The sequence below is a fragment of the Lycorma delicatula genome, chromosome 1 (genome assembly GCF_047948215.1).
Source record: "Lycorma delicatula isolate Av1 chromosome 1, ASM4794821v1, whole genome shotgun sequence".
In the NCBI taxonomy this organism is placed as follows: domain Eukaryota; kingdom Metazoa; phylum Arthropoda; class Insecta; order Hemiptera; family Fulgoridae; genus Lycorma; species Lycorma delicatula.
Genome location: NC_134455.1, coordinates 76200856 through 76227822, shown reverse-complemented (window position 1 = coordinate 76227822; position 26967 = coordinate 76200856). Strand labels below are relative to the sequence as shown.

At 26.5% G+C, this 26967-nt stretch overlaps 1 protein-coding gene across 1 annotated transcript in view; it reads left to right on the top strand.

Annotated features, from left to right (window-relative positions):
* LOC142317536 (uncharacterized) overlaps positions 1 to 23304 on the top strand; it is a 421737-nt gene extending 398433 nt beyond the window's left edge. The window contains exons 6-11 of the mRNA XM_075354096.1: positions 6829 to 6995; positions 14831 to 15075; positions 17225 to 17371; positions 19292 to 19516; positions 20376 to 20610; positions 21530 to 23304. Coding sequence (XP_075210211.1) covers positions 6829 to 6995; positions 14831 to 15075; positions 17225 to 17371; positions 19292 to 19516; positions 20376 to 20610; positions 21530 to 22022 — 1512 coding nt within the window. The 3' untranslated portion in view covers positions 22023 to 23304. The remainder of the gene's footprint in view (positions 1 to 6828; positions 6996 to 14830; positions 15076 to 17224; positions 17372 to 19291; positions 19517 to 20375; positions 20611 to 21529) is intronic.
* Positions 23305 to 26967: the final 3663 nt, after the last annotated feature.

Here is a 26967-nt window from a genome sequence, read left to right as displayed (position 1 = left end):
TGAAGCTTTTACTATGATTCCAAACTCACGCATTTCTGAGATTGCACTGTTAGGAAACTAGATCACTGTTTCTCTTCAAATAAATTTACTCTCTTTATTGATAGAATTAAATTAAATTATTAAGGAATAAAATATGCTATAGAATTCTCAACAGGTGATTACAAAATTAAAAAACATTATGTTAGAATATTATATAAAACTGAATATTAAAAACAGAAATGTCTGTTCTAATGAACATTTATAAACAAAAAAAAAGGAATAACAGAACAAGTACAAATACTTTCACCGACCTCTACAGCATTTCAAACTTTCATACGATAATCTCACATAAAAACTTCAAGCTCATGTAATGAATTAATCATTTACTTAGTATTAAATATTAATGATAACACTGAAAGTAGTAATTTTTTCCGATTTTATTTTAATTTTACTATAAACGTATATACTTAGTTTTACACTTTGTTAAATCTCATCTATATATATCCATTCGTGCAGACATGAAACATGGGTACTAAAAAGAAAGGAGGCTGTAGGCATCTGAAATATGGATATGGAAGAGATTAGAAAATATTAAATGGAGTTAAAACGTGAAAAATTAAGACGTAATGAAGGAGGATGATTAAGAATAAAAGCTTAAATAGAACAATAATTCAAAATAATAAATTAATTGGTTAACATGATGTCATGATAAGAAAAGGATTATTTAAAACAATGCTAGAAGAATCAGTAAAAGATACAGAAAATGATGTTGAAAAAGAGTAAAGATTATTAACTATTTAAAAAGAAATGGGAGCTATCAGGAACTAGAATTTAGCCCGGAAAATGGAAAAAATTGGTCTATGAAATCTGCCTAAGGATAAATAACTGTATGATAATTGTAAATATTGCTTTCAGCACAGTAGAAAACTCGTCGGTTCATATATATCTTTTAAAAAAAAATGTTAATTGTACTTTTACTCAGCTTACATGATAATATACCACCCGTTTTCTACTATATTTTATTGATCGATATTAATTTCCTCTTAACTAATAAAATAAGTGGTAGATAAAAAAATCTTTTTAAAGTTTTTAATAAATGTAAGGAAATAAAAAGATATTTACTAAAGTATGAACATCTAAAATTTTTTAGTAGGATATCACATATACATCTTTAAAAATAAAATATTTAACGGTTTAAGTATGTAGATTATACTTTTAATATTATTTGCATTAGTTTAGAGCATTTAAACCCTCTTATTTTATTTCTAAGAAAAACTAGTTTTTTTATTTTTTTTTTTTTAATATAAATATTATTGTACAAAGATAAGCATTGAGATGGATATAATAAAGCGGTTAAGAGTTATCATTTTATAAAATAGGGAGGAGTTACAAATTGAGGCCTATCCAAAGATTTATCACCTATATAATAAAAAGTATGCATATTAAAAAAGGGTATAAAATGTAGTAGCGGACCAAACAGTGAAGAAGGGGCAAGTAACAGAATACGAGATGAGTTACCGCAATTTATGGGCAAGACGAGGATTCCTCCCGCGTTATTAAATAAAAACAGCAAATAAAAACTGGTCCAGAACTGAATTCTCTTTCCCCTAGTACCAGTCGCAAAAACTCAGTAAGAATAAAGATGTTTGCAACCCGACGCGGATTATGAATTCCTGACGTACGGTCTTTGTTTTTAATAACGAGCTGGAATACTTTCTCCTTATCCCTTAGTTCTGCTTCCGGTATTACAGACCGTGGTCATTCAAAGATACGACTCATTAGGAAGAGAAAAGGGTTGAGTTTGAACCTTGTAACTAAATAAATAATATTAAAAAATATATCTGTTTATATTTATAATTGCTTAGATTAAAATAATAATAGTAATAGACAGAACATTCATATATGTAAAAAAAAACTATTAATAATGCTAAATAAATAAATTTTATTAATTCAATCATTTTTTCCTTTATAAAAAAAATTTCTGGTTTCTATACTTTTACAAGATTATATTTTATAATGTATCAATTATGAATCAATCGATATTTTTAGAAATAACAATATTCATTTCTACCAAACCAGACAACAGAACGTTTTTTCGTGTAACTCAAAACAATACTTCAGCTTAAAAGAAAGGAATATATATAGTTCCATTTTCATTTTTAAGAAATCACCGACCCATTTTTAAAAAATCTTTTTTAAAATATAATTAAATGATTTTATTTTACAAAATATTACTCTGTCGATTAATTTTTAAATAACGCTAACTAAAAAAATTCCTTTCGGCACGCTGAAGGCGAGGGTAGGTTTCAGCGGTACAAAATAGGGGTAGGCGAACTCGGATTGTACGAGGTCGTATCAAACATTACTTGCTACGTTTTACGGACTACGGACTACAAGCTTTTGCTAAATTTATCAAGTCTTCCTTATGACTTTTCCTGAACTGCTTGACAACACACCTATTTCAGGATTAGTGGGAGATTCCATGTTTGTCTCTTTGTATTGATAAAAAAAGACAAATTTTAGAAGGTTTTATTTAAAAATATGTATAAATGTAACAACGGTGATGTTGAGAAGATAATTTGAAATTACAATAGGCCTACATTACCCACTACCCACATTAAGTATTACAACTTAGATACCATACCTTGTTTGAATATACCGAAAAGAAATATCTATTTCCTTGTCTTCCTATCAATATAGGAACTTTAAACGTTTTTATTTCTGAACTATATTTTATTGATCGATATTAATTTCTTCTTAACTAATAAAATAAGAGGTAAATATTTTTTTTTAAATAAATATTAATAAAATATTTATTGAAAAAAGTTTACAATAAATATAAGGAAAGAAAATTACATTTATTAAAGCATGAACATCTAAAATTTTTTAGTAGGATATCACATATACATTTTTAAAAATAAAATATTTAGCGGTTTAAGTATGTAGATTATACGTGTAATATTATTTGCATTAATTTAGAGCCGTTAAACCCTCTTTGTTTTTTTTTTTTAATATAAATATTATTGTACAAAGATAAGCATTTAAGTTATAGCGATATTTTGTTTTTACTATTTATTTGATTTTGTTCATCCTTTGTCGTAAGGGTTGGTCATATCAAAAATTGTTTTAGACAAAATTTTTAGGTAATGTTTACAGGACTAACGACCACTTTAAACCGATTCGATAATGTGCCTATTAAGTATGATGTTTTTGTCTTAAAAACCCCATTTTTTCCACTCCCTGAGCCAATGGTTGGCGATATCAAAAAACTTTACTTAGATGGATTTTAGGCGATTATTCAGAGAATAGAAGGAACTTTAAACGAATTCGATATTTTACTTAATAAGAAAGTTATAGCGATATTTTTTTCGAAAAAGACCCAACCGCCATTTCCTCCTCCTTGGTCCGATTTTGCTCATTAACAAATCCGACCAAGATTTTTGGTCGATATATTCTATGTATCAATTTGAAAGTAATTGTCGCAAAACTACGGCAGTTCTCGTATCCACAATAAAGTGAAATATATAAATATATATATATACAAATGTGTATGTAAACTTGTGAAGTGATGGTGGTTTTGGGTGTCTGGGGTATGTAAAACGCGAAGATATGCCAAAATTTTCCGGAAATCGAATCATCGTATGGTACCCATACAAAATAGGTAGCTTTCTCATGAAATCTACCTAAAAGAACCCCTGAATTTTCTACATCTCATTTACCGTGTACGAAAGTATATGCTGAAATAATACTTAATTGAGATTTACTTTATAGATTTTTCATTTATGCATTTACTTTATTATTATTTCATGTATCACATCTATTTTTTGTTTTACAATTAATTGTGTATTTTGTGATGGTCAAATCTTTACCATCATTTTTCACTTAATTCACACAAATCCTGGTATAGTTCTTCCGTTCCTGATATGATTTTTAGTACGCACTAATCAGAATAAAAAGATTTGTTTTTAAACATTACCATGTGATCTTGCCTTATAATCTTAAAATCGTCACTATAAGCGAACATTTTTTATCAATCACATTGATAGTTTTGTAAACCCCCTTTGTACTTCATGCTAAAGAAACCCATTTAATTTGACCAAACCACAATTATATATAATTTACTAAAAACTTTTTAATAGGTAATTTTTAAGTTGTATATTAAAGAATAAATATTCGACAACATAATCCTTTGCAGCTTGATTTGAATCATTCTTCTATATATCCTTGTATATTTATAACGCTAACTTTAGCATTAATTTTATCCTTTTCATTAAACAAATGGATGGAAATTATTTTTTATAAATGTTTTCTTCATTTAATAATAAAATAAATAACCGCATTTTCACATATCAATTGTAAATAAACTTAATTTAATTGTTCTTTTAAGTTATTAATTTTTGATAATAAAATATTATTACGTTTTTATTTAAAAGATTTTTAATAAATAAATATTTATTATAGTTAATTAATTTTCTTTTAAATGTATGGAGAGTAATATACTTTCAACTTAATACACTTTCTTTATTTTCCTTAATTGATCTATGTATTGCATTTGAATTCATCTAACTTGCATAACAGTGTTATGTAGGGAGCTTTAAAGTTTTAATCTAGCACGCAAACAATAGCCTAGTAGTATTCATTTCAATATTATCAAGGTGCATTACTTTACTGCGCTAAATTTAAAATAACATAACTACATGAAATTTATTTTTCTACTTCATTATTTAAAAAAAAAAATGTAATAATGCTAAAAATCTGATTATGCTAGCTCAAGATCTTTCCTTTAAAATAATTCGTTATCTTTATTAATAACGGAAAAACATTTAAATTATTTAATAAATATTTATTAATTTCACATATTAACGCTTTATAAAAAGGAAAAACTGAATATTATTAATACCTCAAAAAAATATGGAATTAAACTTGTATTTTAGTAGATTTTTTCGTTAAATTAAAAACCAAGTATTATATTTCTATACTCTGGATTCACTGCCTGAGAATTTTTTAAATCTAATATTATTAGCATATGGACTAATTCGTTCTTAAATCCATGTAATTCCGTTGACTAAATATAAGAACCAAGGGAAAAATGAATGTTCACTGATTACGGAATAATTAAATATAATTAGTACATATTTAAGATGAATTACTCGGTACTTCTATAAATAAAGGAGAAATTTGAGCTTTCTGATGAAAAATTATTTCAACAGTTCTTTGCTTTATTTATATTTTTATCTTTGCTAAAATGACAAAATAAATTATAAAATAAAATTGTTTACATCTATCGAATTTTAGAAAAATTTTCAAGTAAAAATTATCAACAATCTTATTTATAATCGAAATAATATAAATCGGTCGGTAGATGAAATAACACGAAAAAATTAAACTTCACCATATTGAAAGATTGTTACTTTTACCCAGTGGTGTAAATTTCATCAGCGAAAAAATACTACAGAAAAAAGCATCGAAAAACGAATGAGTGAAATATTAATTATGGAATTTTACTTGATCTGCTGTTTATCGTTTTGTTTTACATATGTTAACAAAACTGTAGTAAGAGTTTGTTGGCAATTTTAACGGTCATGATCGACCATATTATATTATTTCATCTGTATTTATTCTTTTATCTTTAAAGATTTTAGCTAAATCATTGTATTCTCATAGTATATTATAATAAGTAAGGAAGTGATAGAAATTTCAAAACTTTTTTCTTAGGAGATTATTTTACATTACAGTATTATAAAAAATAATCGAGTAAATTTTAATAAAAATTTAATGGCGTAATATAATCTTATATACGATTAAAATTTTAATTTTAAAAAGTTTAATAATTTACATTTCTATATTAATTGATTATTTTTAATAAATAGCTTATTACCTCAAAAATGGATAATCTTAAGGATCTAATTACCTGTCTGCAGTATCAAAACATTTCCTTGATTCATTATAATTTTCTTTAAAAAAATTAATTAATTAAATAAAAATAATAAAATTACATAATATCCTTTTAAAAATATGAAAGATAATTTATTACTGCTGAACATCCGTTTTATGTTATATCTTAATACTAATTAATTCTTTAATAAATATATACATAAATAGTGTGTAATTAAAACAAAAATTACGAGACTTTCTGTGAAGAAGTATAGTAGACTTCAACTATTTTATTCTGCTGCGCAGAAAGATACAGTTTTCGTAATCTGCGCATATCGCTTTGAATATTGATGTACTATGGTGTATCACTAAATAACTGATTGATACGATATTTATAATCTATATGAGTGTAAGTAAAAAAAATTGCTTAGAAAATGTATTGACTAAGTAAATGACTCTGTTTTAGTTAATCTATTTTTGTTTAAAATCGGCATATTTCTCTGGGGATGTGATATGAACTTTTTAACATTAATTTTGATTTTTGAATAATTTTTAGCAATAAATTATTGTAAAATATTAAATAAATTTATTATTTTCTCTAATCGCGATTTTTTACGTTTTATAAAATTTTAATTAGACCTACAATGTGAAATATACAACAAAAAAAATCTGTAACATGTTTACTATATATTTTCAAAATTATGAAAAAAGAGAAAGTAGAATAAACTAGCTAATCTAAAAAAATTATTTCAAAGAAATACATTTTAATTACTTTGACTTTAAACCAAAAAAATAATTCATTTTACTCTTTATTAAAAAAAGATCTTTAAAGTTACTAATGTTTTAATTATTATTTTATGGTTTTTGTTTTTTTCTAACATTTGACCTTTTGTTTTGATGGAAATAATAGTAAAACCTCTATTAATTAGTATAAGAAAAATTCAGTTTTTGATTATTGTGTGGTAACATTGGCAGGAAGCTGAGCTCCGTGTGGATGTGTTGCAGCAACATGCTGCTCTGATTGGAGGTCCAAACGCTACATCCTGTCCAATTTGTCACAAAATCTTCCTTGGTGGAGAGAATCTTATGGAGCATATGAAGCATTCGCACAAGGATCCAAACGCCTCCGGAGTTCCTAGTAAGTATCTAAACATGATATTTATTTATTTTTTTAATTTACAATTAAATTAATTATTAACTTGTTATTTTCAGACAAAATTATGCATCACTAGTGATGTGTAATAAGCTTAGTGATGTGTAAGAGTCATATAATAAAAGAGAAAAATGGCAACAGCGGAAAAATTATTTAACATAATAAACTGAAACTGCCTGACGTTGAAGTTGGCAAACTTGACAAAGCAAATATCAAATGTTCAAAAAGAATTTCCAATATTACAACGTCTCTATGTTTATTTCAAAATATCGCCCCCCGCTAGAAACGCATACCGTAGAAAAACAGACTCTATTCAAGCATGTGATAAGATTCTTATTTTTTCTGAAGGTGAAAAAACGACCGAAATTCATTCGCGAAAGTTATAATAGTATGGTAAAAGTTTATTAACCGGGCACATTTTTTCAAGTAGATCGAACAGTTTAAATCGGGCAGAACATGTGTCACTGATTTTCATCGTAACGGAATACTGGTGGAAATTTCAATTGACGCTTATAAAATCGCATTAATTTTCTTATTCGCTAGAAACGCATAGAAATTTGGGAAATTTCTGAAATTTTTTGTCCGAGAATCAGTGCTGTCCAATTTATTATCTATAAGCTGAATTACTACAAAAAGTGTTTGAGATGGATTTCAAGACAGTTGATTCAAAATCAAAAAGGAATTCACGATTTTACGGAATTTAAACAACGATTTTTAGCGAAATTAGAATCCAAACATCAAAGTATAAAATAGAAACATCAAAGTTTGCCCTACATGAAAACACTCTAAACCTACGCACCAACCGGTAAAGTAATATTAATTGTATTTTGAAATATTCCAGGCCCAATTTATTGCGTCCATTTAAAAGAACAAGGTACAATAAACAGCGAGTATTATTGTAACATGCTAGAAAATAAATTGAAATAAGAAGTATTCTCTGTCAAAGAGGAGAGAGAATTCTCAGAAAAATTCCTGATTCTGTCTCAAAAGAATAATTCTCGTGCATGATAACACTCGCCCTCATGCCGTTCAAAGGACAGGGAAGCTAATTAAAAGTCGAATCGGAAGATATTGTCTCATCCATTTTACAGCCCCAATCTCGTATTATCACAATTTTTTTTATATTTTGAATAATGCGATATAAGAAAGGCTCAGACACCGAGGGAACATTTTTTTTTTCTTTTGGAATAAGAAATCTCACAGAAAGATAATACAAAATCCGGAGATTATGTTGAAAAGTAACGTTAGTTTCAGTGTCATTGAATAAATAACAATTTTTTGACCATCATTTGTGTCTTTAGTTATTATTACGACTCACACACACACACACACACACACACATATATGTGTATATATATATATATATATACAAAAATATTGTATTTATATCCAAATTTTGAAAATCCTGGTTTCAAAATATGGTCCTAAACAAATGTTGGTCTATGTACCTGGTACTTTTCAAGTAAATTTACTGTTCTTATAAATAAATTTATCTTAAATCTGTATCTGTAATCAAGAAAATATTCCACTGGATCGTAATAATTATATAAATTAATCCTTTCAAAATATTTTGGGTTCCAATTTAATGTAAAAATACTACTTTTCTTTCGATTAATGTTCCTGGTTTTAAATTGTACGTATTTGAGGTAATCAGTACTTTTTTAAAGTTAGTCTATTTATTTATGTAGCTTAAGCATGTAATCAGTATTTTCTCTCCTTTAAACAAATAAGTATGTTTGTTTTATCTTTGTTGTACTTCGTAGTTTTTTTGTTTTTTTTTTTTTTAAATTATATCAGAAATTTGACATCTCAATGTTTTTTATTTATTTTTTTTCTAATTTCAAGTATTATTCTTATTATCTACTGCATCCAAATCATGGATTGTTACAATTGCATAAGCAGAGGGAACTTCATCACAATTGGCGATGGTAATGTGGTATTTTGGGCGAAGTAGGCAGTATTTTCAGCTCAGTGACAGTTGTATGTTCAGTTTACCTTGTTAATAAAATAGTGGGAATCCATTAAAATCGTCCCTATAGTCCTTCTGTACCCGGATTACGCTGACACAGCCATTAATTATTGCGTGACTGACCAATCATAATAACACAGTCCATCAACTTTACTTTTTAAACACTGATCGGGTGTAAAATACCCCTCACTTGATTGGTTGATTGGTAACTAAATCTCTTTTTTAAATGAATTATTTGCTTCATATATTTTTTTACTTCATCCGATAATTTAATGCTATTATTTAATGTTTAATGAATTCTTTAGTGTTATTTAAAAAAATTACTTTTCTTCAAGCTTATTTATTAATATTTTATATAAATTTTATTTTGACGATATTAGATAAATTGTTCTTTTTTTTTTTTTATTTGGTTAAAGATAGAAGGATGGATTTATCCTAAAGCATAAAACATTTACTTACCTATCTTTTCTACTCTTATTCTTTAGTAATGATATTGTAACAAAAAAATTATTTTATTCAAAACAATATTTAGTTCTTAAATCAGTTTTCTTCTATCATGTGTCTCTTCTATCTTTTTTTTTAAAAAAAGCAAATACCTAAAAAGTGGATTTTTTTAAACTTCTGATTATTATCAATAAACATTTGTATTAATACATTGATTTCCATTTTAACCACAAAGTTATGTATGTAATAAAAAAAGCTGACAATAAAGTTTTTATACTTTCCTGGCAGTGGTTGATTAATCTTATATAACGGATAAATAATGACATGAAAAAAATTTTAAAAATATATATTTTTAAACTTTGATCGGCTTCCGCCCCCTCCCTATATTGCCACAAAAGTATTTTGTTGGGTTACTTACACCACTACTATTCTTAGGAGAACATAAAAAAATTATTAAAACATATGCAATAAATAAAAGATAGCCTTTTTTCGATTTTTGGGGAAGAGAGAATTTTAGGAAATTTTTTTTAAATGGTTCGATAAATAAGTACTCATCCATAAAGAAACTATCAATCCTAAAGAAACCGCCCTAAAGAAACTATCTACCTCCATCCCCGGGAAATAATGACCCCAAATTTTTACCAGCAAATTTCCCCATATACAAAAGTTTCTGTGGCAAACTTCATAAAATTGGTTTATTCAGTCAAAATTTATTAAGCTTAAAGCACGTCAACATACGTACATACGTACGAATATAACCGCCACTTTTTTTTCTTTTTTTGGATCCCTGGGTCATGAAACTTCAAGAAATGCAAAAAAACTCATACCCCATTTTTTAACTGATTACCGTACTTTTCCTTTTTACAGCATAGCTTCGGACCTGTGATATAACTTTTTTAACATAATATTCCGCTAGTATCCTTAAATCCTTCACGAGAATGCTGTCTTTTTCTATTTCCCTTTATAAATAATCAACAGATTTTTAATATGATTTAAATATCGATTTTAAATATTTGAGTTTTTTAAAATAAAATTTGTAAAACTTTAAAAAAATATAAAGCCTTAAATTATAAATTTCAGGTATTAGATTTAACAATGAGATATACAAATGCAATCCATCTGACAGGCTTATATTTTTTTTATGTTATTGAAGTTAAATTATGAAAAAATAATAATTTTCTTAATAATAAATAACAAATTTTAGGCTTATTTTTATAATGTTTGATATAATATAAAACTTTCTTACTACCACCTTTAAAAAATATTCATTTTTTAAAAAATTAAATCAAATATTTTACATATGAGTTAAGTTCTTAAAATAAAAAAGAATTTTTATCTGCAAATTTGAAGAAAGAAATATAATAAACGTTTCTTTAGAGAATGAAACCAAAAAGAAATGCTTCTTTTAGTTTGGGAAATCTATTTAACTTACTCAGGAGTAACATAATTAAAATAGTAGACAATTTTTTTTTAATGAACAGTAAATTTTTGAACGAATGTAATAAAAATTATTCAAAAAGATTTTAGCTTGATAAAATAATGTTTTTCTACATAAAAACTTGTTTTAGCTGTAGATTTTAACAATTAAAAAAATGGAACATTCTTAATACATCTTGTGAAGATTAATTTGCATATTTAGTACAAATTATTATAATTTCAAGATTTTAGATTAACATGTAATCGTAATTTTTTTTTAGATTATAAATTAAATGGGGAGTATTTTTAATCTATTCTTGTTAAACCAGTACTTAAAAAGAGAAGTTAAAAGTACAGTACGGCATTTTGAAGAACATAAATCTGAATAGTAATTAAAATAGAAAAGTGTTTTCTTTACCTTTTATATTTTTCTTCTCAAAGAAAAAGGAATTATTGTTTTCTTACATCAAGATTTTCTGATTAAAACTGAAAGAACAGGCCATTCATACAGGTCCACTGGGCCCTCAGTTTTATTTGTATGGCTAATAACGGGAAGGAAGGTGCTTATTGTTTCTTTCTCTTATTCTCTTTAACAGCCTCTTCTTAATTCTTCTTTCTCTTTCTATATCCGAGATGTCCGTGTTTCTTTTGATTCAGCCCCATCAGGAATTCTAATATGAAAACAAGCCAAAGAACTCTACCACCCTTTACAATCAGTTTTCTTGCCTTACCTCGTCACGCCCTATCTTGCCTTTCAATTTATAACTCTTCCCTAGTGGAATTTCTAAGCAATTCTTGCTATTAAATTTAAGAAATATAGAATCGTGTATCTTTATAAATAGTAACATATTTTGGGCTATTATTCTGGAATCTTTCCATTTAAGTAGAAAAAAAATTGGATTTTATTACAATAACTATGAATATTTATAAAAAAATATAATCCAGTTACAAAACTAATTATTACAACATTGTTTTATACACATTCAAAAAAGTACCTAAGCATCGTAATTACTTTAAAAATATTGAAAATAAAAACGGAATAGTTTTTTTCTTTCATATATCAATCTGCTCTTTTTATAAAAAAGAAAAAATGTCAATCAAAAACTTAAAATAATAGACTATTAGAAAATTTTGATGTACAATATAAAACTGGTGTTTTTATCCACTCCTACATAACGTGTTCATATATTTGAAAGTAGTATTTTATTAATTTAATATTCTTAATGTTAGAAATAATTCTGAACTATTGAGACAGGTTGTAATTTAACAACCTTTCATGTTATTGTTATTTTAAAAGCTTTTAAAACTAAAAATATTAATGTTTTTTTTCTGATACGTACAGGTAAAAAAATTAATTTTAATATTTTTGTTGATTTTTTACTGATAATTTTTAATTTATGTATGAATCTTGCAAAAACAAATAATAAAGATTTTAAACATAAAATATTCAGATTCATTAACACTACAAAATATTTTTTTTTTTATAAAGTTTTACCGACTTTTTTCAAAGAAAAGTACAGTATTGATGATAGAATGGAGGTAGTGAGGAAGAAAATTAATTTTATTCATGTTTTGCGGTGTAAGGAGTCGATAATACCATCAACTTATATATATATATATAGAGGTTGATGTATATATATATATATACATAGCGTGGCTGATGTATAAAGTTTTGTTGCTCAAAAATATCCGAAACTACAGGATCAATTTCATTGAAATTTAGATATGCTGTAGTAATGTATCTAAAGATGTGCATGTGAAAATTTAATGAAAATTGGTTGAATCGTTCTTGAGCTACGTTCCTGAGTTCTTGAGCTGATTTAAGGTTGAAAAATTGGAGCGGGCAAGTTAAAAGCTTGGTTTATTATATGATACTGCTAGTTGAAACGTTGACTTTCTTATCTGCGATATTTATTATCAGCAGTTTTGTTTTTTTTTTTTTTTAATTAATGTATTTATATATATATATATATATATATATATATATATGTAAGGGAAGCAATTTTAGGCCTCAGATTAAAAGTAGAAAAAAGATTAAAGAAAAACAAACCAACATACTTGGCATTTATAGACCTAGAAAAGGCACTTGATAACGTAGACTGGAATAAAATGTTCTGCATTTTAAAAATATTAGGGTTCAAATACAGAGATAAAAGAACGTTTGCTAACATTTACAGGAACCAAACAGCAATAGTAATAATTGAAGAACGTAAGAAAGAAGCCGTAATAAGAAAGGGAGTCCGACAAGGATGTTCCCTATCCCCGTTACATTTTAATCTTTACATAGAACTAGCAGTTAATGATGTTAAAGAACAACTTAGATCCGGAGTAACAGTACAAGGTGAAAAGATAAAGATGCTACGATTTGCGGATGATATAGTAATTCTAGCTGAGAGTAAAAAGGACCGAAATGAAACGACTAGCACTAGATAAGGAATCTTGGAGAGCTGCATCAAACCAGTCGAATGGACTGAAGACAAAAAAAAAAATATATATGTACGTATGTATGTATGTTTGTTCATTCCGCTGTAGCAGCTCAACGGCTGAACCGATTTAAATGTATGATCCTGCGTTACGTTACCGGGAGTGTCATAGGCTATATAAATAAATATATATTTTTTAAAAATAAATTTAAACAACTTGAAAAAAATTATACTACATACAAAATTGTCACCCGCACGCTCTTTAATTATCATCCTTTATTCTATACTAGCCGCTCGGCCCGGCTTCGCCGGACCTCCCAGCCAGGCCTCTCGATTGGCATTTTTTCTAGTGATGTTTTGAATATTTTAATCAGCTCATTGTGTTCATCAAATAAGTTTTGCAAATCAACAACGATTTGACGGCGAAGACCAACATTGTTGCGACAACGCTGATCAATTTGGTCATCAGCGGTGCCCATAAAGTAAATTTGCAGAAACTTATGGCCTTTCTTTTGGTAGAGGCAACAATGACCCCACGCGATGGTAAATTTGTCCCTGCACTTTGAATGTGGGCATATAATTTTCGAGGACAATAGCTTCTGCTCCGAATGACGTCATTTGAAAACATGAATTGTATTTGCAAATGTTTGTTAAAAAGTGCCTTGACTCACTTGTGGTTCCTGATAGAAGCGACAATATAGGCTCAGGTGGCAAACCATTGTCGGGCAATTTAACTTTTCCGCTTGCGCAGCAGATTCCTTGTGATTCGTTTTTGAATTTAAGTGCAGAACAATATGGGCACTCTTTGTCCATTTTTCCAATTGCGACACTTATATATTTTTTCAACCATTTTAAAAATTCTTAAAATATTTAAATTCAATGAATTTAATAATTCAATGAATTTTTGTTTATTATTTTCTTTTTTCTTTTTGGAATGAAAAATTATTTTATTTTTAAAAACATTAATTTTTTAATTATTAATTTGCAATTACAGTAATTATTTAAATTACAGGATTTTTACATTTATTAATTTTTTTCCTTTTTTCCTGGGCAAAAAATTAACTACTGGCTACCTAAACAAAATATTCAGTTACATAATTAATTAAAAACTGTTCACTATCACTAGAACGTTAACTAAGAAATGTGATCTTACTTTTTTTTATTATTTAAGAAATCCTGTTTATGGTAGTGACTATATTTTATTAACAATTGTAGAAATTTATGAGATATAATCTGGTTTACTTAGAGTATAATAGTCAGTCATTTTATATATGTTTGTTTAATTACTAATCATATTTCTAAAAAGGTATAATCATTTACTGGAACAAGTTTTTGATTAAAACAATCCAATTAACTTTAATTTGTATACAGACAGAATAAATTTTTCTCCAGTTTTACATTATTATACATACCTGTAATATTAAGTTGTGGATAAACATTATGAATTAATAACATATTACATATTCGTAATGTTAGACATCTTATTAACCTTGTTTCTACACTATATTTTGCATTAAACACAGACATATATAGTGGACTGAATTATTTTTCTTAAATTTATATTACTATAAGATCATTATTATTACGATGTGCGTTGACCGTTGTTTTGTATTTTTTTGTTGCTGACTTGGCTGCTGGCCCTTATCTAGCTAAACGACGGACAGCCAATCATCCATGTCCAGTATGTGGGAAGCATTACGTCAACGAAGGCAGTCTTAGGAAGCATCTCGCTTGTCATCCAGAAACGGCTCAACTAGCAACATCGTTGCGAATGTGGCCATGTTCTGTTTGTCAAGCTGTTTTCACTCATGAATCTGGTTAGTATTACAAGTAAATTTTTTTTGAGCTATTTTTTTTAAAATAATTATTGTTGAATTATTATGAAAATTATATTTTAATACAAAATAAAGACATATCACAGTAATGTGGCCAATATAAAAGATTGACTTCTGAAGAAGATAAAAGTATTTCTTATATGGCTTAACCAAACAGTTTTATGAGACATAATTTTTTTTCTGAAAAAATATACATCTACCTATAATCTACAAGGTACAAAAGCATCAATTGTACCCTAACCTCTGATACCTACCTATCATAAAGGTTGTCGTCCTTCATCCTAAACATTTTTATTCTTTATAATATTAAACCATACAAACTGCTTTTAGATAGATTCCATGGTCCAAAATCAGGTACAAATCTGAAATTCTTTGCCATAAGACAGGAAGAGCAGTCTAATAAGGATGTAAGTTGAAGAATTCCCAATCAGTACCTTCAACAATAGAAACAAAATTGCAAATTCATAACATTATGACAACTATGTTATATCCAGCACTCCTTTTTAAATCAATATTTAATTTAATCATAAACCTGATGAATTCTACCGCAAATGATACTATCGGCTTTAAATTATTAAACCACTTGTTCAGAAGTAATGTTTATCCTGTTTAAATATTTGTTGTATGGAATCACAAAAATCTTGAATGCTTTCCTAATACTGAACATTATCCCTATTGTTCCTTATTAATTCTTTCCAGGGCATATTCAAACATAATATTCTCTTCAGATCCTTTCTTCACCTTTGGGCAAACCAAAATAACAGGCAGGCAAGTATAAGACTTTTCTGGTTAATAGTTTGAAAGGTTTGGGGAGAGAAGCAAGTATATATTAAAATTTGATGGACTATAGAGACAATAAGATAGCACAAGATAATGAAAAGATAAATCAACGACTGCGATCACTGGAGGGCTGCTACCAGCCAACATTCAACTAGCAATCTAAGAAATTGAAAAAAAAATAAATAAATAAATTAAGCAGTTATCAGAAGAAAAAAGTGGACATTGAGAAAAGAAATAAGGGAAATAAAAGCATATACCTCCTAAAATATCCTATTGAATATTGAAATAGATTATTTTATTCACTTATATCATAGACATATTAATTTTAGAAGGAAAATTAAGTAATTTTACAGTATTAAATAGAAAATAATTTAGCTTGAATTTTGTTAATATATTTAAAAGTATAACTAAAAAGAAATGAAACCACTTCATCATAATCCTGAATATCTTTTTCTACTAATAAATCTAAAGAAAAAAATTTACCAATTACAACTAAGAAATCAGAAGAAAAAAATTATTTGGGTAATAAAGTAAATAGAAGAATGGCAAACAATCAAAAAGGATGAATATCCTTTTTGATGATTTGGAAGGAATTAAAAATTTTCAAAAGATTAATATAAAAAAAATGCCATGAATTAAAATTAATTTGAAATATTATTGGTTAAAAGTATATCTACCAGCATAATACCTAATGAATATGATAAATCAGGTCAAATTAAACCAGTTTTCTTGAAAAATCAGTTGAAAATACTTTAAATATCATAATTATATTGGATTAGATATATTTTCACCATAACACAATGATAATATCAAGCAGACAAAATATATCTTCAAATCATTTGTATAAATTTTGTAATTTTTTATTTCCATTTATTTTAAAGGAAGAAACTTAGGATTAGGATAGGATTAGGAAGAAACTTAGGATAGGATTGCCAGAGGGACTTCTTGTACAAAGTATAAAAAGAATATTTGAAATCAATACATTGGATAAAAAACAAGAGTTGAACGTGTATATAAAAAAAAAAACAAATTAAGGACTAATTGAAAACTTTCTTCTTCCTTCGACATAGTTTAAAAACAATTATTTATTTTATGTGTCTTACAATCGATAAATTAAAAGAAAATTTACTAAACTTCCAAGAATTAATTAAAATATTTAACTGTATAAATGATTCCTGCTCAATAAAGATTCTGGTAAAAGAGCTCTAGCTTGTATTTTTAAGAGTTTAAATGAATTAATCAACAGACATTAGTCGACAGGTTCATATATCATATTGCTATTAGAGTGTATTTAAAAACATTAATGAAATTATACAATAAAATAATTTTATATCTCTTTTCATTATTTCAGGGCTGTTGAGTCATATGGAACATATGAGAATGGATCCCAAGCATCAGTTTGCTGCGCAATATGTTCTTAGTCGTGCTGCTGCTGAACGACGTGAACGTGAAAATCTTGCTATAGCAGCGGCTGCTGCTGCCTCAATGCCTGGTCTGGGTAGGTATAAAAATAATTTATGCTTTTGTTATAAAATTTTACATTATAAACTACAAAATGTTTATGTTTGTAATAAAATACTTGCTATGAAAAATATTCTGCTGGTAACTATAAAAAGAAATGCACCTGTATATATAAATACGCATTCAAATATACATCAGTATATTATATTTCTCTCTGTATATGTTTATATAAAAACATATACTGTATGTATATTTATATCTACATCTCTAGTAACATGTACCATCTAGCAATACAGTTATTTGATGCTAAGTTAGAAAAAGGTATTTGATTTCATTGTCTATCTTTTATTTAATAATATTTGCAACAAAATCTTAAAGAATATAACACAAAAAATCTAGAATAAAAGAATAGTATGAAAAATAAATTTTTCAGAAACAAATCATATGTATATAGTATACAACAATAAAACTTTGTAATTTTCTGGAAAAGTTGCAAAATACTATTATAACATAATCTGACTAATGTCAGTCATTGTTATACATCTTTTTTTCACATCATTATAGTTTTTTTTTTTAATATTATACATCTCATGACAATAATGATTAATAACAATTGTTATTAATATTAATAACAATATTAATCAATTTTATCAATTTAATAACAATTGTTATTAATATTGTTGGTAAGGTGATGTCTACTTTAAGTATCTTCAGATAATGCTTATTTATTATATTTGTATGCACTATTATATTAAAATCATTATTTTTAATGTGATTTATTATTAAAATAGCAATAATTCTATCGATATTTATTTTATCGATTTTTGGAATATTCATTTTAAATTCACTTTTTGGTAATATCTTAAATAATCTAAGCAATTATCCAATACAAGAAAAATTCTCACTCGCAGTTTTCGCAGTTTTTATTCCAAAAAATATTTGATTCCATGTATATTAATTTTATACTCATTCACAGCATCTGTTATTGATTTGTAAAATATGTGCAGTAGTTTCATAATTTTTTTCTTGGTAGTTTATTTTGATAAATTGAATTTAAATTTACATTCAAATTAATTCTCTTAAACATTTCTTTCACAATCTATTAAGATCTTTTCTGTTAACTGGTAATATTTCTAAAACAATTGAACACCAAACACAGGTTATAGAAATAATTAAAAAAAAACTATACAGATAACCACTAAACAAAAATTAATTAGGTACCATATTATTTAAAAGTACTAAGATACAAAACATATTCAATCAAAAATATGATGAATATTCAGAATAGGAAGTGGCATTAGTCCCCATTATTAAATTATATCATCAATTGACAATTAACTAAAAAACAGAAACACACTAAAGTTTATTATAAACTAGAGATATTTATTTTCATAAATAATTATAATATTAAAATACTTGGATATTTTTATTTATCATGCAAATATTTTTCTTTTCTCTTTATGCCCAATTTTTCAGTATTTTGGATCAGATAGGAAATATTCAACAGAAGTTTGTAGTCAGACGTACTTCCTGTTGTCCTGATGTTTTTTTAGAGTAAAAATCAACAAATAAAACATATTAATGTAGCACAAATATGTATGTAATAACCAGAAGTAAGTTACAATTTGGGAAAATGTTATCATTTATAATTCATGGTTCTGTTATACCAGGAACAACGTGCAAAATAGAATCCCAAAATGTGAAGTAATTACAAATAAACTTCAAATTTACCAAAATAGCCTAAACTGAATTCGGTTCAGTTCAATAAATGATTGAGATTAAATACCTCTTTCTATACTTTCTATAACAAGGATGGCTGAATGCATGTTCTTAACAACAGTTGTTAATGAAGTTTCTATCATTAAAAAATGATAATGAAAGAGACATTTTTTTCATTAAGTTATTTTTCATTTAAATAATTTAATACACATGTTTAAACAAATAATTTATTTATCAGGCTTGACTGGAGGACAGTCATCAATGTGTGCCTCACCCTCTGCACACTCTGACAGTTCTAGCAATGGAGGTGGAGAGGGTCGATTGTCCAGCACTGGCTCTGAGCAAGGCGCATCGTTGCTGCTACATAACAATAATAATAATAATAACACTGCCACAGCCAAACTGGCAGAGCTCATGGCTGGACGATCTGGTACACCATCATCCCTTAATCTTTCTCTTAATGGTAAGTACAATATTTAGATACACATAAATAATCTATATAATTTCATATCAATATTAATCTGTATAAAATATTATGTAAAATTGGTTCTATGTAAGATGAAATATATCCTATCACATTACAAATGATGGCTCAATAACATCTCTACTATTTCTTCAAATAGTATCTTGAATGTAAAAGGGTGAAGAGTTACAATATTATATTAAAGACATCTTGCTGAAATCATCAAACTTAGATAATAGTAATGAATAGTTTCCATTTATTAGTCAGTTCACTGTTAAATTTTTGGAATAATATCATTAATGTTTAATATCTTTTAAAAAATAAACTTGTCAAAGTAAATAAGAAATTTTTTTCCTTCATTTGATATTGTAGCTGGTAAAATCAAATGACTAGTGAGTCATTGACTATCTAGTTCAGTAGAAACAAATCAGAAGAATCAGGGCACTTACTGTCAAACAGGCAAACAGGCAAGACTTTAAGACAATAAAATGACTCTTATCAGAAGATTCCAAGAAATTTGTAGAAAAATACTGCAAAATAATCTTACATTTATCAATGTGTAATTATACATATTAAATGTATAATTTTCTATAATTGATAATCTCAATTTTTGAAAAGTGAATAAAATTAATATTTTATTCATTTTTAAAATAGTTATGATTAAACAGTCTAAAGATGTATTTAAATTTATTTTCAAGTTTTATTTTTTCAAATCAGTCATATTAGAATTTCTTCACAATTTAATTACAATACTTAATTCAGGTAGTTTACCGATTCATAAGTATATATCATTGTTTAATTAATCACATTATTTAAGAATATACTTCATTATATTTTATTAAATACTAAATTTTTTAAGGAGGGAGTAATGGACACCACTATTTAAATCAACAAAGTCAACAGTTCAATGCAGAAGAATTGCAGCGAGCTGCTACTGCACTGATTGTCAGTCAACAACAAAGTCAACAGGGCAATGAGTCACCAGCACCTTCTCCTTCTGCAACTGTTGTCCAGGCTGCTGCCAATCTAGCAGCTGCAATGAGAATGAGTTCTGGCAATTCAGTGCAACAGAATCAGCAAGTATCTGTTCACAGGTGAATATACATTTTTTTAAAATATTTTACATAACTTTTTATCAGAAACTTTTTTGATATCAGAAGTAAATACACGCCCGATATAGAAATCACAGGTACAGTAAGTGGTAAGATCCAACTGGACTATACCTCTACTTAAGCTGATGTATGTATCATGTATGTAGCTGCATGTACTCGTGTAACAGCCAGAATGCTAGTTTGATTCTTACAAATGTTTAATCTTACAATTCTTTGATTAGCTGATTTACAAAAATTAAAATTAATGATATGTTGCTTAGACCAGGAGTTACAAGATAAGATAGCTAGTCCCTGTCCCCTCTTAGAAATCTAAAGAATTGCACAAGAGTAGAATACATCCACCTATCAATAATAATTCAAGGAATAAATGTATACTAGCCAGTAGCATGGCTTGAAGTTCAAAGTATTTTATATAAAAATAGAACCTTTTAAGAAGAAACCAAATACATATGCAGAATTATAGCGAGTTGTAATAAAAATTGTAGCATAATGAATAACAATAAAAAAGTTTATCAGAAAATCCATACAGGTGAACTGTATGGATTCATCAGGTATGTTATGTTATCATCTGATTTCTAGACACATATAACTAGCTACACTGAAAGGATTTTGAGCAGTGAATTCTATCACCCTTCAAAGCAAACTTTAGTTAAATTATTGTTTGAAACTACATAAAAACAAAGATTAATAATATTCTGTATTTTTTTCTTAAATTGTTACATCTTATAAGAAGCTGGAAGCCTTTTACTATTTGATTGTTGTTTTCTCTTGTCTCAGATTAAATATTCGTAAGACAGTGCTTTTTATTAGCCCAAAATTTATATAATCTAATAAGACTAATAAAATAATATGATTTGGAGATATTATATCAGTTGTGATTTTATTTACCTTTTTATTACAGTAATGGTCCAGTTAACTCGAGTTCGACAGAAAGTATGACATCTGCAGTTCAATTGATGAATGCTGCTGTTCGGGCTTCTATGTCATCGATGGTAGTCGATGCGTCAATGAATCATCATCAAAGTAACCATCAAGGAAGCTTACAGGCTCCACAAAACTCTCCATCCCCGACTCTTAGGATGCAAGAAGCATTCTTGAGGTCGCAGGCAGAGGCAGCTTTAAGATTAGCTGTTACACAAGCAGTCGTTGCATCAACCTCATCTGCAGGAGAGAATCCGGCATTACGCGCCGCACAACATCCGATCCAAGCCTCTGTTCACAATTACCACCAAAATCAAGTTTCACCAGACTTGACAGAGGCACTTCGACTGCAAGAACAGCGCCTTGAACAAGCCCTACGCCTACACGGGGATCCTCGTGCTCTTGGCTTTTCTCTTTCAAACAGTCATTCTCTTCAGCAATCACTTCAGCAACAGCACCACATTAACCCATGAGGGTTCAGTTATTTCTGAAATGGGAGTGGTCACGATTCTTTGCAGCATTTTTTGGACTCTTTATAGAGATTAATAATAATGTGCAAGGGATTTTAATAGTAATAATTGTAAATCAAAAATTTACATCCCTTTTTATCAGCAAGTGATGTAATCACACTGTAATTCTGGAGATGTCCTTCAACCTCATGTAATTACAGTATCTCAGCAGCAACAAACTTAAGCACTTTAATGCATTTCTCCTAAATGAAGTGTAACAGTACAAGTTTAATGCTAGCTCAATATCATTAAGGAATTAACAGTTTTGCTGTTAATATTTCACTATGTAATAATATTATTAATAATTATGTATAATAATATATTAATGAAGAGCATCTCTGGATTACATAATAATATTTTTTGTATGGGACTTGATCGTCCTTGTAAAATAATCACTTATAGCCTAATTATTGTATAATTAATAGTTATAATTATTATCGTTAAGACGGTTGTACAGTACCTTAATATTATTTTTTCCTGAGATGAGATGAACTGTCATAAGTGTCTCACATCACCAGCAAAAACACATGTGACCCGTTGTTCCATGTGATATGTGTCTTTTTATATTTTTTGTCAAAATGCTGCCTGGTATGTTGTTGTAATTGTAAAATGTGTGTGGAAAGAGATTCTTGTTTTTGGTAGATTATATTAAAAAATTTCTCGGGGATGGGCAATATAATAATTTTAAGTTGTTAGAAATATTTAGAAGAAATCTTTGTTGTTTGAGAACTGTGATACTTGCAAGTTAAAATTTTACAGTTTTGTTGACAATCAAAATTTGAATTAAATTTTTAAATATGAATCATTTTTAAGTATATTTGAAGAATAATTAAACAAGCATCTTTCATAGAGCCAGCTGAACCTTTAGAAATAACTCATTTGGATTAAATCAAATATTATTAAACATGCTGCTACAGTGACTAAAAGTAAATACAATTTTTTTTTTAAATAAAGAAAAGTTATCATATTTAGGATAATAGTCAACATTTTGAGACCTGAAAAAAATTAATCCAACAAGGGCTACCAGAAGTATTCCTCCTACCCTAGATCCATACAGATAAATTTGCCACAAAAACAGACATAATATTTGGATACAGAAAAATATTATTTAAAATCTTTATAATGTTTGATTATTTTCTGACAAATAAAATAATTAATTAATTTTAAAAAAACACAAATTTTAAAGAAGCACATAAAAATTAAAATAATTTGTTTGCCTATATTATAACAAACATTTTTTATAATAAAAAATGAAAAAAATGTTTACTTAGAAAAAACAAATTAACAAATAAAACAAAACAAATTATGATTTTTTCATTTAATAAATAAACATGCAGTGTTAAAAGAAAAGACTTTTTTGTATAGTTTTCAGAAATTTGTATTTAAAAAAATTTTTTAAACTAGTTGATACATATGTAAAAATAAAAAAATTTGATACTTAAAATTTTCATACATAGATGTAATAGTTTCATATAAACTTTCATACTAGTTATTCTTCTTTTAAAAAATACAAATATATGCATAAATCAGGACGGGCCACTAAGACCCAACATTTTTTTTTTCTTTAAATTTGGTCTCTGTAAGAATTTTTAATTAAAATATTTTCCATTAAAATTAAATTAAAAATAAAAAATGAAATCATTTAGGTGGCTTTGCAGGTATCACATTTCTTATATTTTGAGATTATATTAAACAAAAGATATATATATATATATATATATATATATATATATATATATTGATATAATAAATTTTGCCGAACTATATCTTGAGCAATGAAATTCAAAACCTATCTTTGGGCATTATTAATAATAATAAATATTTAGGTTAAGAAATAAAAAGAATTTATAACTAGTTGGAAATTCATAGATTTCTTTTCAAAGATTTTATTTTATAGAATATTATTTATTAAATTTAAAAAAATAGGTACAAATCCCATTGGCCTAATTTAAATTTCATTTATTCTGAAATAATAAAAAAATGATATTATTATTATTATTATTATTATTATTATTATAAGATGTAAAAATTACAATTCACTTGGCTGTATATATTTTTATTCCAACTAGATATGCTTGGGATTGGTATCGCAAAATGAATTGTTTAAAAAGATAATAATAATAAAGATTTCAACTAAAATATATGTTTAATTAATTTATAATATACAAAATTAACACTTTTGAGAATTTATGGAACCTCTATCAAATTATCTGTTTAAAAAGAAAGTAATAATTTTATTACTATTACTATTATTTAATAAACAAATGATAATATTAAAAAATTATATTTGTCATTATAAAAGAAGATGGTATTAGTAAGTTAGTGTATTTTTTTTTAACAATGAGAATTAGTACCAACGACTAGAAAACAACGTGTGAATTGCTTGTGTGAGACTAATGAGATATATAAAAAAAATACTATCAGTGAGCGAATGAATGTTGTATGCGTGAAGATGTATCGATTTTTTAAAAGAAATTCTTTAATTTTTAAATTTATTAAGTATGTTTGAGCGGATGTATGTATGTGTGTACAGAATAAAATATAACTGTGAGAATATTGATGATATTCTGTTATTTTATATTGCTATATTCAGATGAAAAAAACAAAGAAAATTTGTGACTGATATAATTTAGAGTTGTTTTATTTTTACATATATGGGGTTTGCAATTATTATTCCTAGAAATTTTAGTGTAAGCCATTGTTATTAATTTCATGTACGTATTATGGAAAGGTTAAAAAAATCGTTTGGCATGTGATTATTATTCGGCAATAATAATTATAATATCATTAAATAATATTTTCAAAAAATAAAATAATTACTTCAAAAATTGTTTCGATTTATTATATATAGTGAAAACATTTTGTAAAAGTTACAAAAAAAAAGAATAATATATTGCATTCACATCCTATATAATATTAGTATTTACAAAAACGGTACAATTTGGATATAAAATTAAATTTGTTCCATTTTTCCTGTTTTTCCTTTTACCCTACTTTTGTACAGAAATATATACAGTGAAATGTTAAAAATGCCTTACACATTTAAGAAAAAAAAATAATTAGAAAAAGTATTTGTTTATTTTTAATACTCTGTTGTAAATATTGTATTTTGTTAAGAAAATATAATTTTCTTTAAAATGTTATAAATTGTTTGCGTATCTAAAAATAAAAACGTCAAGATTTATATGGGCATCATAATACTGGAATGAATGGAGGTTTTTTATTAGTTTATTGTCAAGTGTTTTATGTTAATTTTATTGCAGTTTTTAATTAATTGTTTTATTGTTTATCAGTGATATGTTGTGTCGGCTGTGATATTTTTTATAATTTTTTTTTGTTTTGTTGATTTTTATTATGATATTTTAATTATTATACTAAAGTAATTATGATTAATTAGTCAAATGAAGGAGGTAAAACATCTGCATGAGCTTTCATTATTGTAGGTTGCATAAACTTTAATATGCAAATGATGCACTTTTCGGACCAACTAAAAGAATTCATTATTTTTTTGTCATGATTTATGAAGCTAAAATATCAAAAATATCTTCCAACAGCATTTAACAATCTTAGATTAACCGATAATCACTCTTATCACTGTAATATTTTCTGTACTCTTAAAAAATATTTATGATTGATGTTTTTTTTTATATATATTTTTGGTGTGAATGAACAATAGAAAGAGTGGATGACCATTTTTCCAATACAAAAATAGCTCAATGTATTATATATCCCAACAGCCATATTTATAATCTTTTCATTTGTAAATTCATGTTAAAAAGGATTATTTTATTCTCAAGTTTTTTAATTTTATGAACGACAATACTTAGAACTTAATGCTCTATTTGATCAATATTGGTGAATTTGTACAGAGACTTTCTGTGTTTGTACATACAATGTGATTTTGTGGTTAAGTTCAATTCGTTCAAAAATTTAATTGCTTAAAAAAGAAAAAATTGTCACGCATTTAAAATTTAAATTTACTTACTAATTTGTCAGTTTTTTCCAACTTGTGTTTTTTAATATTTGATTTTTAAAAAGATTTTGGTATGTTATAAAAATTAATGATTATTTAATAAGTGTTTAAAAAGTTATTATAATTAGAAAAATATGTATTTTTTTAATTTATAATATTTTTTAAAGTATTTTCTACGGTCTTTTTTTATATTAATGAACCACTTTTTTTTATTACTCTGCTGTCACATATTGATTATTTTAACATAAATTGTAGCATTGGACTTCCACAAATCACAAATTCATCTATGTCCGTGTATATTCAATAGAACTGGTTTTATGTATAAAGGTAATAGTCTTAGATCAACACAAACATATTAGGTTTAATTATCCACTCCCTTATGTACACAATTATATTATTACAATTTAGGGCCTTACAGATAATGTATATATTATTATTAAAAAAATAATAATAAATAAATAATAAAAAAAATACAATAGTATACTGAATAAGGAATTGTACATACACAATTCCTTACCGCATCAACTAACACGGATTTACTACTTTAAATAACTGGATATACACATAAAATAGCTTAGCATAACAAGACTAACAGAAACTTCATTATTTTTTTTTTTTGTTATTAATTATAAGATCTTTTCAGAATTTAAGAAAAAACTTAATGATTGATGCAATATCAAAGACTGGTAATAAAGCCTGAAGTTAAATAGAAACAAATAAATATGTTATATCACCAGTATCTACTGTATATGTAGTTCATATTTGCAAATTGAATATATGTTAATGAGACAAACGTGGTGATCAATTCAAAAAAAACTAAAAACTTTGTATTCCGGTTTAATAGGAAAATTTAATAATATAACTAATACAGAATCTTATTTTGTAAAATTTTGTTTTTAAATATTTTTTCATTATAATTGTAACATTTCAATTATA